At 33.0% G+C, this 21,062-nt stretch overlaps 1 protein-coding gene across 1 annotated transcript; it reads left to right on the forward strand.

Moving 5' to 3' along the window:
- The first annotated feature begins 8,223 nt into the window (after window positions 1-8,223).
- On the forward strand, window positions 8,224-14,007 carry LOC139873573 (phosphoenolpyruvate carboxylase 2-like). Its single transcript, XM_071861509.1, has 10 exons — window positions 8,224-8,403; window positions 9,026-9,417; window positions 10,251-10,335; window positions 10,506-10,728; window positions 10,937-11,040; window positions 11,123-11,210; window positions 11,296-11,450; window positions 11,863-12,861; window positions 13,241-13,627; window positions 13,711-14,007. Exons 1-10 carry the CDS (start codon window positions 8,224-8,226, stop codon window positions 14,005-14,007), a joined length of 2,910 nt encoding a protein of 969 aa, XP_071717610.1.
- The last annotated feature ends 7,055 nt before the right edge of the window (window positions 14,008-21,062 follow it).

Here is a 21,062-nt window from a genome sequence, read left to right on the forward strand (position 1 = left end):
CCCGAGTAGCTTCATGTAATGCAATCACTTCGGCATGATTTGATGATGTTGCAACAAGTGTTTGTTTTGAGAACGTCATGATATTGCGGTGCCTCCATTTAGGAATACATATCCAGTTTGAGATTTAGCTTTATGTAGATCGGATAAATAATCTGCATCTGTATAACCAAACAAATCTTGTTTCGAGTTGTTAGAATAAAATAATTATAAATCAGTAGTTCCCCGAAGGTATCAAACTATTTGTTTGATCCCATTCCAATGTCTTTTGGTAGGGGCTGAGCTGAACCTTGTCAACAAATTAACTGTAAAAGAAATGTCAGATCTTGTATAATCTATAAGATACATAAGAACCTCAATTGCACTAAAATATAGAACTTCCGATCTGTTAAAATTTTCATGATCTTCGCAGGGATGAAATAGATCAGTGTCAATATTGAGTGATCTAACAACAATGAGTTTGTCTTTAAAAAAAATATTTTAAAATCTTTTCGGTATAAGTTGTTTGATGTACAAGTAAACCATTAGGCATATGCTCAATTTGCAATCCAAGGTAATACTTGGTTTTTTCAAGATCTTTCATTTCAAAATAATTCTTTAGAAGTTGAATGATTTCATAGATCTCTTTATTTGTTCGTATGATGTTAAGAACATTGACATAAACAACTACGATCTCATATCCGAACATTGTTTTTATAAAACATACGTGCAAAATAAGTTTATATTTATACCCTTTTTTTTATCAAGTAGTCATTTAATCGGTTATACCACATACGTCCCGTTTGTATAAACCCACTTAGAAATCTTTGTGATTTAATGGAATATATTCCCTTGGGTTTTACATTAGATGCTTATGATACCTTAACCCTTTAGGTATATTCATATATATCACTATTAAGTGATCCATACAGATAAGTAGTAACAACATTCATGAGATGCATTTAAATAACTACCAGGTTGATTAAGTATCTAATAAGTAATTGTATCCATTACAGGAGGATAATTTTTCCTCCTAATTCATTTCTGGTCTTTGTGGGAAATATTGAGTTACAAGTCTAGTTTTGCCTTGTAACTTCATTTGCACATTTCTTTTCGGATAAAAATTCATTTGTATCCCATACGTTTCACATCTTTAAAAGTGATAACAATTGATCCGAAAACTTTTCTTTTATCGAGCGATTCTAATTCAGCTCTTATTGCTCCTTTCCATTGAGCTCAATCATGTTCATTTTGTATATTCAATGACAGATTTTAGTTCCAGATCATCATCTTTATTCATGATGTCATTGTAACATTATATGAAAATATCTCATAGAGATTTTAGTTTCATTTCGGTTCCATAATATTGCATAATTTATCGCAATTTTAGTATTTACATTTATCAATATCCTCTGCAGAAGGAATATTGATTTGTGGTTCTTCTTGAACACTTTCTCTTACCTCATTATCAGCTGATTTTCTTTTTCGAGGATTTTTATCTTCGGAACCAATTGATCTTCCACGTTTGATGCGTGGCAAAGACTCAACAGTGACATTATTGCCAGCTTTTGGAATTTCAGTTCGAGCTGGAGCATTTATCGCTGGTATATATGATTTAGTCACTTTTTTATATCTGTAAATGCATAAAGTAATTAATTTGCAAGTTCTTGCATATGCATTATTTTTGAACTTTCGTTTCACATTCTTTTGTGCGAGTTCAATATACCTTAATTGATGTTCACATCATGAAGCATCATTTTATTTTTTATTTTTATTTCTCCCCCTAATCTAGGGAACAATGTTTTATTAAAATGACATTCAGCAAAACGTGCTGTAAAAACATCACCCATCATGGGTTCAATATATCTTATGATTGAAGATGTTTTATATCCAAAATATATTATCATCTTTCTTTGAAGAACCATTTTATTGTGTTGTGGTGATACAATTGGAACATACACTGCACAACCAATATTTTAAGGTAGAAAATATTTGGCTCTTGGCCAAAATCAAGTATTAAGTGAAAATATTTACGACTTCCACATGGTATAATGCGAATTAATGTCGCAGCATGTAAATTTACATGTCCACATATAAATATTGAGAGATTTGTACTCATTATCAATTGTCTAGTTATTAGCTGTAAGCGTTTATCTATTGATTCAGCTAAACCAATTTTGTGTATGCACATGAGCAACTGGATGTTCAACAACAATCCCTGTAGATATATAATGATCATTAAATGCTTGAGATGTTAACTCACCAGCATTATCAAGTCTCATCCTTTTAATGGTGTAATCAGAATAATGTGTTCTCAATTTAATAATTTGTGCAAGAAACTTTGCAAATGCCATATTACGGCTTGATAACATACAAATATGAGACCATCCGCTAGATGCGTCTATTAGAACCATGAAATATCAAAATGGTTCACATGATGGATGAATTGGTTCATATATCTTACCTTGAATTCTTTCAAGAAACATTTGTGATTCTTTTTCACAATATACTTTTCATTAATCACCATATGTGCTTTCCATTAATCACCATATGTGTTTTTTTTTTTTTTTTTTTATAAATCACCATATGTGTTTTTTTTTTATCATATATCCTTTTCACCATATACGCTTTTAATCATATGCGCTGTGTTTTTCACCATATGCGCTTTTAATCATATGCAATTTTCATCATATGCGTTGTGCTTTTCATCATATTCGCTTTTTATCATATGCGCTTATCATATGCGATGCGCTTTTTATCATATGCGCTTTTTTATGTGAATAGTAAATTAATTAATTTCGTTTTACTATTCATATGAATTAATTTAGATTTACTATTTTGTTAATTGAGTAATATATATATACATCATATACTTGTAACTCCGAAGGCTCAAATGAATTTGACCATATAGTTATACGTTGTACCTTGCACATTAATTTTCAGTAGAAGCTTTAGATGCATATTATTTTCAGTAGAAGCTTTAGATGCACTTTTTTTTTAATCACCAAATACCACAAACACTTTGTTTGCGTTTGTTCATAGTCATCAATGAAAACCATTTTCTTTAATTTTATTTTATACAATAAAATTAACGCATCATTATTCTTTTCAAAAACAATAATCTATTGTTATTGTTCACTTGTGCCATGTTTAACAACAAAAGTCAACAACCTCTGTCTTGTTTGTTGTGGCAACCAAAAACAACCTTTGCTTTTGTTACCGAGAATCCAAGACCAAAAAAAACAATTAATTTTTAATTAATCTTTTATCAAAACCATAAATGATTTTATTGATCTACGTTGATATGGCCATAAAGAATTGACGGCTGACCTACTTTTGTAAGTGTATTTCGGCTATCATCCCGAAAACGCACAACGACCTTTTTTTTTTTTTTTTATGAACTATTTGTTTCATATCTAGCTTAGGCAATTATTGTGAACATTTGGTCCCTATAAGAGCATTTATTTTTTAGACTTTTAGTTGATTTGTACTTGTCACAATTAGGGATAGCACCCGCGGGTCGTGGATGCGGATCCATTGGATCCATCACCCGTACCCGCGGATTTTTTTTAAGAGACATCCAATTGAACCCTTGTTCGTTGAAACAATTTGACTATATTTTTACTCCCCATTATTAAACGGGGCATTTTGATGCACACTCTTAAAAAAATAATTTGTTTTTTAAGTTTTATTATTCAACCTCCTTTTTTCAACGGTCACGTTTTTAACAAAACATTTGACAAGTTTGGAAAAAAGTTTTTTATTGATTATCATCAAAAGTTTTCTATTGTCACTCTACTGGATGGAATTATGGCATACAACCAAAATTGCAACCCAACACTACATAAGAACAAAAAGGTTGTTTTTAATTAACATATGTATATGTGTTAAACTCGGAATAATAATAACTTATTTTAGAAAATTAACATAAGACATGTTGAAACATTTTTGTCACATTTAGCTCATCAAGTCTAATACTTATCATTGATAGATTTTATCACGTCTAGGAGATGTTTACTTTTTTCTTGTATTAAGTCCTACTTTCATTTACCTTTGTTTGGAAAAAAAGTTTTTTTTTTTTACTTTGCTTTCCCCCTTTCTGTAAAACTCATTTAAACACTTTCTTTATTTTTTTTTTAAAAAAAACTTCCTTTTTTTACGTTACCCGTAAATTATAAATATATAAAAAAAACTTTTTGTTTAAATTTTTTTTTCTAGTTTTTAAAAGGCCACTTGACCAATTTTTTAATTCTTTCACAACACCTGATATCGTGATCGTGACCTTTCACCAAAGCAAGAGATATTCTTGATAAACTAAACACGGACTCGTGTTTGAAATTGTCGGCCACAAAAAAATTCATTTGATAAAAGTATATATATTTTTTTTAGTTATAGAAGGAGACCACTTCATTTTCAATACTTCATTTTTGACAAAAAACTATTCTATTTTACCATCCCCTTTTTTTTCTTACTTTAACTTTTAAGATATACTTTTAATAAAAATACAAACTACTTTTTCTTATTTTAACTTTTAAGATTTACTTTTAATAAAAATACAAACTACTTTTTGTATTTTAACTTTTAAGATTTACTTTTAATAAAAGTACAAACTACTTTTTCTTATTTTAACTTTTAAGATTTACTTTTAATAAAAATACAAACTATTTTTTTATTTTAACTTTTAAAATTATAAATTTAAGAATAAACATTAGTATGCATGAAATAAATAATGATTAATTGCATAAGTAATCATAAATGTTAGATAACATATAAAGACCCCGTCGTATTCGTATTGATCGGAATTAATCTCGACCCATGGTACCGTGTTGTCAAATGACGTGTTGCGTACATAAAGTACCATGTTGTCAAATGACGTGTTGCGTACAATCATGAGGTCTTATTAACATAAATATAAATATTAATGAAGTTAATAAGAGTTAGATTACAGAAAATATAATTCAGGCGGTATAACCGGCCATATATAACTTAAATAACATAAATATAAATGTTAGTGAAGTTAATAAGAGTTAGATTACAGAAAATATAATTCAGGCGGTATAACCGGCCATATATAACTTAAATAACATAAATATAAATGTTAGTGAAGTTAATAAAAGTTAGTAAACATAAATGATAGTTAGGCGACAGTGTCGACCATATATAATTTAGGTGGTAGAGCCAACCATATAATAAGAACAATAAGAACTTAATAAAAATTAGTAGTTCAAAATGTTAGTAGTCCAAAGTTTGATATATTCGAGTCTGAAAATTATTAATAATTTCATACCTTGATCAGTGACTCGTGATCGTTTGAGATATCCTTTGATTACACTAAGCTCTTCGTGCTGATAACGTGTTATAATTCAGTAGGCTTATAACTACCTTTAATGGTTATAAGAACAAAGAGAGAAAAGAGAGAAGAAGGAGAGAAGAAATATTGATATTGATATTTCAAGAGATATGGTACACCTTAAATGGTTACCATACATGTCTATTTATAGTATAAAATATTACTATGCAAGAAATATCATAATAATAAAATTAACATCCAATCTAGATATTTTATAACACAATCTAGATATTTTATAACACTTTTATCATTTTTATTTATTTATTGCCAAAATAAACGCAAACTTATATAAAGGGTGTTGATTCGTACACCGGTAAAATTATCCATACACCACCAAGCGTGCATTAGAATATTGTATTGTACAACTTAGTAAAATAATTTTGGTGGTGTATGGCTAATTATTAACGGTGTACGAATCAGCCCCCTTATATAAAAATTAAAACGTTTTTTTGCAGCAGTTAATTCAGCCGTCACGACTTCAACTAAACTTCCGGGGAACTTTTGCTAGAATCAGGAAAATGCTTTTGCTTTATAGAGCCAAGAAAGACCTTTGAAAGCAACACATAAGGAATGAGAGTCAGAAGGAAGACCCCTATGAAGTAAAGTCTGTAACGCTTTTACCCGCAGAACTCAAACCTATCTGAGGGTTAGGTGAAAGGGATCGGGAGAGCAGTTGAAGACCTCTCGCCTTCGTTGAGCGTATTTCAAAACCTCCCTAAAAGTGCACTTCAGGAGTTTAGCGGCCACGCTTGTACCTGTACGGCTCTTTCAAAAAGCATCTTCAACCAGAACATATAGACAAACAACAATGATGCTCAAACCTGAAAATCGACCAAAACAATCCAAACTAGAGTCTCACCTACCATAACCGAACCGATAACCACAACTATATAACATAACAATACAAATACAAAATCCAACAAGACTCACAAACGCTATGAACGAGTCAAAACCATCTAACAATCTAAGTGACCCGTCATTTTCAATTTACCATTTATAATTTTCCGGCAAAATTTTTTACAGGAACGATTATCAATCTTAAAAGAAAAAACATTTGAGGATTCATTACCAACCAAAAGTCCCCGTCTAGGGAAGAATCAAATCACGATTTATGTTTCGGAATAATCCTTCGTTAGACAATTCGGTTTCCGCCCCAATTAAAGTTACCGAAGAAGAAGTTCGCACTCCACGATCTTCAAGGCCAACAAAGTTCTCACGAGCATTTTTGAACAACGTTTAGATTTAATTTACATTTAAGAGGTGTTTTAATTTACATTTTAAAATGTAAAATTTGATGTTTTATACAACGTATAACTGTAACTATCATTACATAAATAAATAATTGACCGTAACAAAACGTGTTCTACATTAACAACATTTAGATTTAATTTTATTAGTTTGACAACAAAATAATATTTAATAATAAATTTTTTTAGGTGCTTAACAAATAAGATTATTTAATAATTTATTTAATAACCAAAATAGTCATTTTTTTATTTATGGAAGTTTTATAAAAAGTATTTAGGGTTAAAAATCAATAATCATGTTTTGCTGTAGCAATAAAGTAATTAATTTAATATTTTCACGTTTTAACCTTCATATATCATAGTTATTTGATTTTTATGATGGACTTGTCAGACACTATTAAATGATTATTTATGATTTAAAAAAATAAAATAAAAAATTACCTCTGAAATGCAAATCCTAAAACCCCTTTAATATTTGTAAACGTTACGATAAATTGTGTTATTAAATTTAGAATTTAAGTTGAACTCATGTAACATAGTAATAGAAAAAGTTATAACAATCAATTAGACTCTTTTTATCGCGGCGTTATAGTTCGGCATCACCACCATCGCGCCACTAACGTGACACGATTAAGGCAAAATATGTTGGTGTTACGTATGGCATCACAAGAAGCTTTATGTAGTGTGAAGAGTTATGACCAATCAGATGCAAGCAAGATAATTTGGACCAATCAGCTATACACACTACTCCCTATCATACTCAATTACCACTATTTACCTTTCTCGTATTACATTTTCCACAGCACCAGCACTATATCTCACAAAAACTTCCCATCACACTCCTTGACACTACCATCATTAAAATAAGTCTTAAAAAATATCTTTAAAAGTTATTTTCTATTTTTAAATGGAAGTAAACACTTACTTTAAAAAGTTATCAAAATAATATTACACGAGACAATTTGATTTTTAGAATCGAAAATGATGGGTGTCAGAATTTCTCACTTTTCAGGCAGTCTTATCCGTGTAAGAATTAGCAATTCCTCTTCCTACTCGTTCCAGAATGGGCGTTAGGTGAACTTTATGATGAGTTTTTCTTGTTTAGGTTATTCGGTAGAGCACCTATTTTTAATTATGTTGTACAAGTTCTATCCGGGGAAAAATTAACTTAACAAAGAAATGAAATGTTCTTCATAGTTTCATAGTTAGGGATGTAGCGACACTATTATATATACTTGTACAGTTTTCGTGTTTGGATTATTCGGGAAGAATGACTAATCTGCCAGCCCCAACTTGCTACCTTGGATGGTTTATTAACTAAATATATACTGTAACAAAAATACAAGAGAAAATCACTATCACTAACTGCACTAAAAATAAACTTATACAGTATATAAACCTCATTAATCGCCATTAAACTGTAAGTATATATTGATTTGATTTGTTCATAATTATTCGAGTATTATTACTGTTTTTCAATTTTTCAATACGTCAAACACTCAAACTCCAGTTTTTATGGGTGTCCTATTATTATGGGTAGAGCTCATAACTTTATGGTGGACCCATTAAAATTCAGTTATTTTTCTGTTTCTTATATTATATTTTCCAGAATTTGAAAGCCTAATTAAGATTACACATTGTGTTTATGTAATGGCTGATGATATTGATAAGAAGAAAGTTGGGAAATTAGCCTCTATTGATGCTCAATTGAGGCTTTTAGCTCCTGCAAAAGTTTCAGAAGATGATAAACTTATTGAATATGATGCGTTGCTTTTGGACAAATTTCTTGATATTCTTCAAAATTTACATGGTGAAGATCTTAGAGAAACGGTATATTTACAAATTTTGTTTCTGTCTTAACGATGTATTTAGATCTTAAATGATGCTAAAACGATTGGTACGTTCAACGAATTTGATTGTTTTAGAAAAATAAATACTCACACGCACCCTCGTTAATGGAACCTATTCGTATGAAATGGTCACGGATAACCCTGTTAAGCCTCTAGGTAACTACACATAAAAAGAAAACATTATCCGTTTACGTGACACATGTAAGAGGGTATGTTTGGTAAAATTAGCCGTTACCTAGTAGCTGATAGCTGTTAGTTTTTTATATGTATTAAGGTGTTACAAAGTAGCTGGAACAGTTAAAAAATGAAGAAAAAAAAATGTAAGATGATAAAAAACTATGAGTTTTTTCTTAAACGCTAGTTCTAGTAGTTTTTAGCTTATAGCTTTTTCCTTTTTCTAAAAGTTCTAAGCTCTTTTAACCAAACCAAACATTCTACTCCCTTCGTCCCTAATTTACTGTCCACTATTCCTTTTCGGATGTTTCAAATTAATTGTCCACTTCCATAACTAATAAAACTTCCTCCCCTAGAAGAATATTGGATTCACGAGTTTTATTAGTTATTCAACTTGTCATGCATAAAAGAAGTTTCTTATTTTGCAGGTTCAAGAATGCTACGAGCTTTCTGCCGAGTACGAAGGAAAGCATGACCCAAAGAAACTAGATGAGCTTGGAAACTTGCTAACAAGTTTAGATGCCGGTGACTCCATTGTAGTTGCAAAAGCGTTTAGTAACATGCTTAACTTGGCAAATTTGGCAGAGGAGGTGCAAATTGCTCATCGTCGAAGGATCAAAGCAAAGACTGGTGATTTTGCTGACGAGGCTTTAGCAACAACTGAATCTGATATCGAAGAAACGATCAAGAGACTTGTGAATAAGCTTAATAAGTCTCCTCAAGAGGTTTTTGATGCATTGAAGAGTCAAACAGTTGATTTGGTGTTTACTGCTCATCCAACTCAAGCTGTTAGGAGATCATTGCTGCAAAAGCATGGAAGGTGTGTCATCTAATTCTATTATTAAGTCTTACTATTCTCAAAAAAGGACTATCTGAAGAAAAAGTATAACCAACTCTTTCATGATAAGGAAAAAGTATCCAAGTTTCAAAAATTGATTTAAAACAAATTTTTATGGGTAATGTGACCCGAAACAATCGAAGTGAAGACTGTAGATGAGTGTAACTTTGACTGTGTTGACTTTTTAGCGCGACACCTAAAATAACTGGGTTAATATTAAAATATAGGAAAATGCTAACCACAGTCATCAGGGCTGTCGTTAAGCTGCATAAAAAACTTGTACCATTCAATAACTGTCACATTAAAGTCAAACGTAACCGCCGCGTACAAATTTTTTATGCATCTTAACGACAACCCTAAGGGCTGTCGTTAGCAAATTCCTAGAATATATTAATAGGTTATTAGTATTTGGTCCAACCCAATCGTATGGATGAGCTCATTCATACAATTGGGCCGGACTAATACTAACCTATTAATATATACTAATAATTAAACTATCCCAAGATAGCCTATTGGTTGGGATCTTGAAGAGGTCTCGTGTTCAAACCTCAATAGCGACATGTCTTGTGGTGGCAGAAAAAGGGTCCGACCGACAAGGGATACCCCGGTTAGGCTGCGTACATATGAGTAAAAATACTTCTTTTTACGGGTAGCCTTAACAGGAAATACCTTATCCGTTTACCCGTTTACCTATAAACAATTCGGTTACATCTAAACCGAAATCAAGATATAGGTGGTTATCTTTTTTTACAATAAAGCCTGTCGCAAAATTTACTTCAACATTTTTCTTAAGCTGGTTTTGTGTGTACTCTTAGGATTCGTGACTATTTGGCACAGTTATACGTCAAAGACATCACTCCGGATGATAAGCAGGAACTAGACGAGGCTTTGTCGCGCGAGGTAAGTATTAGGACTCTAAAATGTCAAATTTGACTATAAATGTAAAATTAGTATTTGCTAAAATTGGTAACAACTAATAGTCTGTTATCACATTTTTTGGCTTAAACATTTGTTGCATACTAGTCATATTGTGATTGAATGTTTACAAATATCACTTATGTAATCTGCAGATTCAAGCAGCTTTTCGAACAGATGAGATTCGAAGATCTCCTCCAACTCCACAAGATGAAATGAGAGCTGGAATGAGCTACTTTCATGAAACAATTTGGAAAGGTGTTCCTAAATTTTTGCGACGTGTTGACATAGCTCTTAAAAACATTGGGATCAATGAACGCATTCCATATAATGCACCTCTTATACAATTCTCTTCATGGATGGGTGGTGATCGTGATGGTACGTTTCCTACCACATGAATAGTTTGTTCAGTATCTAACTGTGACTTTGTGACAATTATAGGTGTCAAAAACATGTCAAATTATTCACGTTTTAAAGTATCAAAAATAATGTTAAGCGTCAAAAAATAAATAATTTTTGTTGTTGTTGTTGTTGTAGTGAACGAAACTAAATGACCCGAATCGTAATGATTTGGAATCATATGCAGGTAATCCTAGAGTAACTCCTGAAGTTACAAGGGATGTTTGCTTACTTGCGCGAATGATGGCTGCAAACACGTACTTTTCTCAGATTGAGGATCTAATGTTTGAGGTACGCAAATCAAATACTTGAGCTGAAGATTTGCAAATACTATCTTTGAGCATTTTATTTACTTTACCATCAAAAATTCTAGTTGTCCATGTGGCGATGTAGCGTTGAACTTCGTATTAGGGCAGAGGAAATCTATAGATCAGCAAGGAGAGATGTAAAACATTACATAGGTGATCGTTGTTAACACATTTTTCGTAACTATGACTACATATATGATATAACTTTTTGAAGTGTGAATGTTTGTTTTTTTCTTAGAGTTTTGGAAACAGGTTCCACCTACTGAACCTTATCGTGTTGTTCTTGGTGATGTGAGGGACAAGTTATATAACACGCGTGAACGCTCACGCCATCTATTAGCCCATGGATTTTCCGACATCCCAGAGGAGTCTGTTTATAGTCGTGTTGGACAGGTATCATGTCATCTTATGACGTATGGTTATTCTCATTTGTGCATATATGATGTAGAGGTGGTGGGACATGTCGGATGTGGTTGGTGGGTAACGGGTTAAAACTTATAGTATTGGCACATATCAAAACGGCCGGATTGGATTGACCTAAAACACTTTTTGTCCATAATTTTGTTTCTTACATTTAGGGGTATCAAAATGATTACTGTATTTCAATAAAACGGGTAAACAAAGAAGTTTTTTTCTATTCATGCTACCAGGGAGGGCTGATATAATTGGAGAAGGCGAGTATTTTTAATCAGATGTACACGATCTAACTGATAGAGATAAATCATAGCCCATACAGATTCATTAATGAGTAATTGGGTCAAAATTACCACCTTTAACTTTATGCTTCTGGGATTATGTCTTGTAGTTCTTGGAACCACTTGAGCTATGCTACAGATCCCTTTGTGCATGCGGTGACAATGCAATTGCTGACGGAACTCTTCTTGATTTTCTAAGGCAAGTGTCCACATTCGGGCTGTCACTTGTTCGACTCGATATACGTCAGGAATCAGAACGTCACACAGATGTGCTAGACGCTATTACTAAACATTTGGAAGTAGGTTCGTATCGAGAATGGTCTGAAGAAAAACGTCAAGAATGGCTTTTGGAAGAACTAAAAGGAAAACGTCCGCTTTTTGGTCCCGATCTCCCACAAACAGAGGAAATTGCCGATGTTTTAGATACATTCCACGTGTTAGCCGAACTTCCATCTGACTGTTTTGGAGCTTACATCATCTCAATGGCTACATCACCTTCTGATGTACTTGCAGTTGAGCTTCTTCAACGCGAATGTCGTGCAACAAACCCGTTACGTGTTGTTCCCCTTTTTGAAAAACTTGCAGATCTCGAAGCTGCACCTGCAACCGTGGCCCGCCTTTTTTCAATTGGTTGGTATATAAATCATATCAACGGTAAGCAAGAAGTCATGATTGGATACTCGGATTCAGGTAAAGATGCAGGGCGGCTTTCAGCTGCGTGGCAGCTGTACAAGGCGCAAGAAGAGCTTGTAAAGGTGGCTAAAAAGTATGGAGTTAAACTGACGATGTTTCATGGACGTGGTGGGACCGTTGGAAGAGGTGGAGGGCCGACCCATTTGGCTATTTTGTCACAACCACCTGAAACCATTCACGGGTCACTTCGAGTTACTGTTCAAGGTGAGGTTATTGAACAGTCGTTTGGTGAGGAACATTTGTGTTTTAGAACACTTCAAAGGTTTTGTGCAGCTACACTTGAACACGGTATGCATCCACCTATCTCACCTAAACCCGAATGGCGTCAACTTATGGAAGATCTTGCAACCTTTTCAACTGAAGAATATCGTTCTATCGTATTCAAGGAACCACGCTTTGTCGAGTATTTTCGCCTTGTAAGTACCGTTAACCTTTTCAATCATTAAGTTCCAACTATACTGTCTCATAAGTGGCCACTACTGACAGAAAGTATTTCTTTTTCAGTATTGTGTTTTTTTTTTTTTTTTTTTTGTTTTTTTTGTGTGCTTTTATATAATACTATGAAAGTCATATTAATGAAAAAAAACATTTAAATGCCAATCTATTCATATAACTATTATCAAATATTAAATAAGACAGATAAAAATATTTAAATCAAAATTAGAAAAGAAAGACTTTGAAAAGTCAATAGTGAACATTTATACTTATAATGGATTGGATGGTACATAAACAAGGTAAATGTTACAAATAAATGTTACGGAGTATTTGTTTATTTGTTCCTTTATATGTTTATAGTCTACACCTGAAACGGAGTATGGTCGGATGAATATTGGAAGCCGTCCGTCGAAAAGGAAGCCAAGTGGAGGCATAGAATCACTACGAGCTATTCCGTGGATCTTTGCGTGGACTCAAACAAGGTTCCATCTCCCAGTTTGGCTTGGTTTCGGGGGTGCATTCAAAAAAGTTATAGAAAAAGATGCCAAGAGTCTTTTAATGCTACAAGATATGTACAAAACATGGCCTTTTTTCAGGGTCACTATCGACTTGATCGAAATGGTCTTTGCTAAGGGTGACCCTGGTATCGCCGCTTTAAATGACAAACTGCTTGTTTCCGACGATCTGTTAAAATTTGGAGAATCGTTAAGGGAAAATTATAATGACACCAAAAATCTTCTCCTTCAGGTATGAATATTTATTATCTTTATTGATTCGACTTAAACGAAAATATGTGTAACAACTCAGCCCATATTTGTTTCTTCTAATAGATTGCTGGACATAAGGACCTTCTTGATAGCGATCCTTACTTGAAACAACGGCTTAAACTGCGTGATTCGTATATCACAACTTTGAATGTATGCCAAGCTTATACTCTCAAACGCATTCGTGATCCAAATTATCATGTGAAGTTAAGGCCTCATATTTCTAAAGATGACCCGGAACCGAGTAAACTAGCTGATGAACTTATCAAACTGAACCCAACAAGCGAATATGCACCGGGTTTAGAGGACACACTCATCTTAACCATGAAGGGTATTGCTGCTGGAATGCAAAACACTGGTTGATTATTTGACTAATACCACATTTTTATGGACGTTTATCGTCTTTTGAATATTTCCTAATGTATCCGTTTGTGATTAATATTTGCTGCATTATTGTTGGATGGTACTTTGAATATATATTTGGTTGCTTCCCTCATTAGTTGTGCTATTTAGTAAAGATTAAATTGTTTACAATAATGTTTGGCAAAATTGATGACCAAAACAATTGGTAACTTCATAAAAGAACCTAACAAGTGCCAACAACGTCGTGAATTGAGTTTTTTCCTAACATGTTCCTAACGTGTGCGTGGATGTCATACCGCGAAGGTAGTTAAGTCACTTCTAGGTAATGTCGATATCGTCGTTCGAAAAAAAATACATAATAATTTTGTTTTTCAAAAATCAAACGTAAATAAAAATTGTAACAAACATAAAAGTTATAATGTATGCATTAATAGTGTGAAATTGATGTATTAATCAAACTCTTGATTTATCTATCATCACTATCCTCTCTAAAAATCCTAAATATTAAATTTATAGTCGATAGCTAGAACCGGAAGTTTCAGCTACAATTTAGAAATGGAAATTGAAGTTATTTGGAAAAGTAACTGAAATTGAGAGTTTATAGTTGTGAATTGAATTAAAATGGAGTACATTATAAATATAAAAATATAAAATAATATACAAAGTGTTTTTATTGTTGTTGATCATTTCACATGTAAGCTCTATTATTTTTCTTTTTAAAGCTAATTCAAAGAACTTATATTTGTAGACCTTATGATTTCAGTAATTGTGTGATTTTATGTACCAAACAAAGAATTTAGATTAAACTTTTAAACATATAAGCTTAACCCTCTATAAATTATCATAACCATGTCACTCAAATAAGTCTTACATAAACAGTGATAAATAAAATTGAGAAAAAATTAGACTGCTAACCTAATGGCTATTGATTATGTAAATCTTTTTTATGGAGTAAAAATGTAAAATAGAGTGTGTTTGACATACAAGCTTCTTGGAGCTTATGGGAGCTTATTGGAGCTTGAGCTTATTATTTTAATAAGCTCCATGTCATAAGCTTTGTTTGGTAGACATAAAAAGTAGAGGTTATGAAAATAATAAGCTCTGAAAAAATAAGCTACTTGTAGTAGCTTATGAAAAAAAGTAGAGCTTATGAACTGAAAAATAAGCTCCAGCTAGTTTACTAAACACTTATAAAAAATAATAAGCTCCAGTTACCAGCTTTAAAAATAAGCTCCAGCTCCAGCTATAAGCTCTAGCTCCAGCTAGTTTCATCCAAACACCCCCATAGAGTAATTGTTTTTGCAAGTAAAGAATTCCTCGCTTAATCTATGACCAATTGACAAACGTTTAGATTAGAGGCCCCAATTTGCAATTATTATTATTATTATTATTATTATTATTATTATTATTATTATTATTATTATCCTATATGCTACAACACCCGCCGTATTTCCGTCGTATCAGTTGTTTCGAATTTTCGTTTTGAGTTTGCGTTCACACTACAACCGATCCCTCGACTTCGGCTCAATTTACAAAACGGCCCAAGTTTATATTTTTCTAGAGGTAAAAAATGTAAATATATAATTTTATTAAAATAAAATAAACTAATTCCACCCGAATTTACGACGGGCCCTACTTTCTCGCTCGGTGCAAGTTAAATTTTTCCGAGACCACCGTTCAACTCGAAAAAATCTTACGAACCCAATGGGACTAACTATACGCGAAACGGACATTTCTCAAAAAACGCTAAACACATCGGGCTATCTTCAATACATATACATACACTTATGATAAACAACCCAAACTACTTACATCATATCGATGGTTATGTTTACATTTTTTTACACAATCTTCGTGACGTTAAAAATGCATATGCCATTAGGTATACTAGGTACTAACTACGTGTATTCGAAAACATCAGAGCGTTTTTATTTTCGTAAATACATAACTCTACGTTAACTATGATTATGTAACCCGAAAGGCACCGCGGCATCGTGCGGGCCATTTTTCTAGTTTATGAACAATTGCTTCATAATTACAATCGAACCCTTCACCAAAGCCTAGCTCGACCAGAGAATAAAAAGAAAATATTGTTATAATTCAGTAGGCTTATAACTACCTTTAGTGGTTTGATTCTTGATGTTATAATTCAGTAGGCTTATAACTACCTTTAGTGGTTTGATTCTTGATGTTATAATTCAGTAGGCTTATAACTACCTTTAGTGATTTGATTCTTGATTTAGAATACTAATAATGAATTGTAAGAACAAAGATGATAATAGAGAGAAAGAAAGAAACACTTTGTAAGTGTGAGAAATGGTGCAAGTTTAATGCTTGCATTCATGAGTATTTATAGCCTAAAATCTCAATATAAAAATACATACTTTGTGTACCAAAATTGACTATATGTATACACCAAAATTGACTATCCATATCTATATTATTATTATTATTATAACACTCCCCCTTGGATAGCAATTTTATTTTGTTGAAGATCAACTATAAATTACTGCCTCGTTAAAAACCTTGCTAAAGAAAACCCAGTGGGAAAAAACTTTAGCTAAGGGAAAAAGAGTGCAGCATGGAGTTGACTCCCCCTCAAGTAGACATCGCTTCAGCTGTTACATCTTTTGAACATGTCTCATGCCAATGTTATGAACGTGTGTTCTGAAAATAGCAGTTGGAAGTGCTTTCGTGAAAAGATCAGCAGAGTTTTTGCTAGATTGCACATATCTCATTTCAATCTGGTTGTCCTTAATGAGATTTTGAGTGTATGAGAAGAATCTAGGTGGTATGTGTTTTGTTCGGTCACTTTTGATATACCCTTCTTTCATCTGTGCTATGCAAGCTGCATTATCTTCATAGATAGTTGTTGGACTTTTATCGCGTTCTAGTCCACAAGAATCAGTAATGAGTTGTGTCATTGATCTCAACCAAAAACATTCTCGAGTAGCTTCATGTAATGCAATCACTTCGGCATGATTTGACGATGTAGCAACAAGTGTTTGTTTTTGAGAACGCCATGATATTGCAGTACCTCCATTTAGGAATACATATCCAGTTTGAGATTTAGCTTTATGTGGATCAGATAAATAACCTGCATCTGCATAACCAACCAAATCTTGTTTTGATTCGTTAGAATAAAATAATCCTAAATCAGTAGTTCCTCGAAGGTATCGAAATATGTGTTTGATCCCATTCCAGTGTCTTTTGGTAGGAGCAGAGCTGAACCTTGCCAACAAATTAACTGCAAAAGAAATGTCAGGTCTTGTACAATTTGTAAGATACATAAGAGCTCCAATTGCACTAAGATATGGTACTTCTGGTCCAAGAATGTCTTCTTGATCTTCACATGGACGAAATGGATCAGCTTCAACATTGAGTGATCTAACAACCATAGGAGTACTTAATGGTTTTGCCTTGTCCATATTGAAACGTTTCAAAATCTTTTCAGTATATGTTGTTTGATGTACAAGTAAACCATTAGGCATATGCTCAATTTGTAAACCAAGGCAATACTTGGTTTTTCCGAGATCTTTCATTTCAAATTCTTTCTTTAGAAGTTGAATGGCTTCATGGATCTCTTTATTTGTACCTATGATGTTAAGATCATCAACATAAACAGCTATGATCACATATCCGGATGTTGTTTTCTTAATGAAAACACAAGGGCAAGTAAGATTATTTGTATACCCTTTGCTTATCAAGTAATCACTCAATCGGTTATACCACATACGTCCCGATTGTTTTAACCCATATAAAGATCTTTGTAATTTAATCGAATACATTTCTTTGGGTTTTGCATTTGATGCTTCTGGTACCTTAAATCCTTCAGGTATCTTCATATATATATCACTATCAAGTGATCCATATAGATAAGCAGTCACAACATCCATGAGATGCATTTCTAAATTTTTAGAAACTGCCAGACTGATTAAGTACCTAAAAGTAATTGCATCCATAACAGGAGAATAAGTTTCTTCATAATCAATTCCCGGTCTTTGAGAAAAACCTTGAGCTACAAGTCTAGCTTTATACCTTGTAACTTCATTTTTCTCATTTCTTTTTCGGACAAAAATCCATCTGTATCCTACAGGTTTCACATCTTTAGGAGTGAGAATGATGGATCCGAAAACTTTTCTTTTATTGAGTGATTCTAATTCAGCTCGTATTGCTTCTTTCCATTGAGCCCAATCATGTCTATTTTGACATTCAACCATAGATGTTGGTTCTGGATCATCATCATTATTCATGATGTCATATGCAACATTAAATGAAAATTTCTCATCAAGATTTTTCATTTCATTTCGGTTCCATAATATTTTTGAATATGCATAATTGATTGCAATTTCTGTATTGATATCATCAATCTCCTCTGCAGTAGGAGTACTGATTTGTGGTTCTTCTTGAACACTTTCTTTTACTTCATTATCAGCTGATTTTCTTTTTCGAGGATTTTTATCCTTTGAACCGATTGGTCTTCCACGTTTCTGACGTGGCAAAGATTCATGAGTGACGTTATTGCCAGCTTTTGGAATTTCAATTCGAGCTGGAGTATTTACTGCTGGTATATATGATTTTGTCACCGTTTTTGTATCTGTAAATGCATCAGGCAATTGATTTGCAAGTTCTTGTATATGCATTATCTTTTGAACTTCTGTCTCGCATTCTTTTGTGCGAGGATCAAGATACTTTAATTGAGGTTCACACCATGAAACATCATTTTCTTTATTTTTCATTTCTCCCCCTAATCTAGGGAACAATGTTTCATTAAAATGACAATCAGCAAAACGTGCTGTAAAAACGTCACCTGTCATAGGTTCAATATACCTTAATATTGAAGATGTTTCATATCCAACATATATTCCCAACCTCCTTTGAGGACCCATTTTTGTACGTTGTGGTGTCGCAATTGGAACATACACTGCACAACCAAATGTTCTAAGATGGGAAATATTTGGCTCTTGACCAAAAGCAAGTTGTAGGGGGGAATATTTATGACTTGCACTTGGTCTGATGCGAATCAATGCAGCAGCATGTAAAATTGCATGACCCCATATAGATACAGGGAGTTTTGTTCTCATTATCAATGGTCTAGCGATTAACTGTAAACGTTTAATCAATGACTCGGCTAAACCATTTTGTGTATGCACATGAGCAACAGAATGTTCAACAACAATTCCTATAGACATGCAATAGTCATTAAATGCTTGAGATGTAAATTCACCAGCATTATCAAGTCTCACCCTTTTAATGGTGTAATCAGGAAAATGAGCTCTCAATTTAATAATTTGGGCAAGAAATTTTGCAAATGCCACATTACGGCTTGATAACAGACAAACATGAGACCATCTGCTAGATGCGTCTATTAGAACCATGAAATATCTAAATGGTCCACATGGTGGATGAATTGGTCCACATATATCACCTTGAATTCTTTCAAGAAACATTGGTGATTCTTTCTCAACCTTAAGTGGTGAGGGTCTAGTTATCAATTTTCCAAGAGAGCAAGATGTACATGGAACCATTGTATCATGATGGATTTTTCTATCCTTTAGTGGATGTCCATGAGTACATTCAATAATCCTTTTCATCATTGTTGATCCTGGATGGCCTAATCTGTTATGCCATAAACTGAATACACCAGGATCAATATATTTTTCGTTAACTACCATATGTATTTCTGGTACATTTATATGTGTATAATGTAATCCAGAACTAAGTCTTGGCAGTTTTTCAACCACATGACTCTTGTCAGTGATACTTAAATATTTCTCATTTTCTGTTGTCACTGACTGATAATCATACCCGTTAAGGTATATGTCGGAGAAACTCAATAAATTTCTGCTTGACTTGGGAGAAAATAAGGCATCATTTATTAAAAATTTTGTACCATTTGGTAGTATGAAATTTGCCTTTCCTATCCCTTTTATCAAGTTAGCAGGTCCTGATATTGTATGTATAGTTCCTTCCGTTGGTTTTAGATCAATAAAATATTTCTCGGATTTAAGTATAGTGTGTGTAGTTCCACTGTCTGCTATACAGAGATCTCCACCACTTGATTGATGTTGTATTCCAGCAAAATTCATATTGAACTTCATATATAAGAAATAAATAGTGAGTACATTAATATTACACAATATTTTAAACGCAAATAGATAGTACTGAAACATTTAGCAAACATAATGACAAAGACAGACGATATTAAATCGTTTATTTTTCAAAAGACACACAACTTAAACATTCAAGAAATCTTCATATAAATCAGATGGTTTCTCAGTGACTGTTGGATCAATATTATCCACAAAATTTACTTCCTTTTCTTTACCTTTCAGCGAATCCTGATACATCTTAACAAGATGTTTAGATGTTCGGCAAGTATTAGCCCAGTGGCCCATTCTACCACATCTGTAGCAAGATTCTTCAGAATTTTTAGAAGAATTTTCTTCAACATCTTGTTTAATGGGCTTGTTTTGTGGTTGATATTTATATTTTCGTGGATTACTATTTCTTTGACCACCACGGCCACGACCACGACCACGTCCACGCCCATTACCATTACCATAAGGATGGTTTCTACCATAGTTATGGCTTTTGGCATGATGATGGTGATGGTTATTATAACCACGACCTTGCCCGCGTCCTTGTCCCTGTTTATAATTATTTGCAGTATTTGCTTCAGGGATTGCAAGTGTACCAGTAGGACGGGATTGCTGATTTTTCATTAATAGCTCATCATTTTGCTCTGCAACTAAGAGATATGAATTAAGTTCAGGATATGTTTTGAACTTTAGCATTCTCAAATTTCTTTGCACTGTGATGTTTGCAGCATTCATTGTGGAGAAAGTTTTCTCCATCATGTCTGCATCACTAATTTCATGTCCACAGAATTTAAGTTGTGAACATGTATTATACAGAGCTGAGCTGTATTCATTTACTTTCTTAAAGTCTTGGAACCTTAATGTTCTCCATTGTTCCATTGCAGCTGGAAGTAAAATTTCTCTTTGATTATTGAATCTGCTTTTGAGACCTTCCCATAAAACATGGGGATCTTC

Source organism: Rutidosis leptorrhynchoides, chromosome 10 (genome assembly GCF_046630445.1).
Source record: "Rutidosis leptorrhynchoides isolate AG116_Rl617_1_P2 chromosome 10, CSIRO_AGI_Rlap_v1, whole genome shotgun sequence".
NCBI lineage: Eukaryota > Viridiplantae > Streptophyta > Magnoliopsida > Asterales > Asteraceae > Rutidosis > Rutidosis leptorrhynchoides.

Bases quoted from the DNA above. Each gene is read 5' to 3' on its own strand.
- LOC139873573 (XM_071861509.1), top strand. From the start codon at position 8,224: ATGGCTGATGATATTGATAAGAAGAAAGTTGGGAAATTAGCCTCTATT. The intron at 8,404-9,025 runs GTATATTTACAA...CTTATTTTGCAG, and splicing joins GTGAAGATCTTAGAGAAACG to GTTCAAGAATGCTACGAGCT. The intron at 13,628-13,710 runs GTATGAATATTT...TTCTTCTAATAG, and splicing joins CCAAAAATCTTCTCCTTCAG to ATTGCTGGACATAAGGACCT.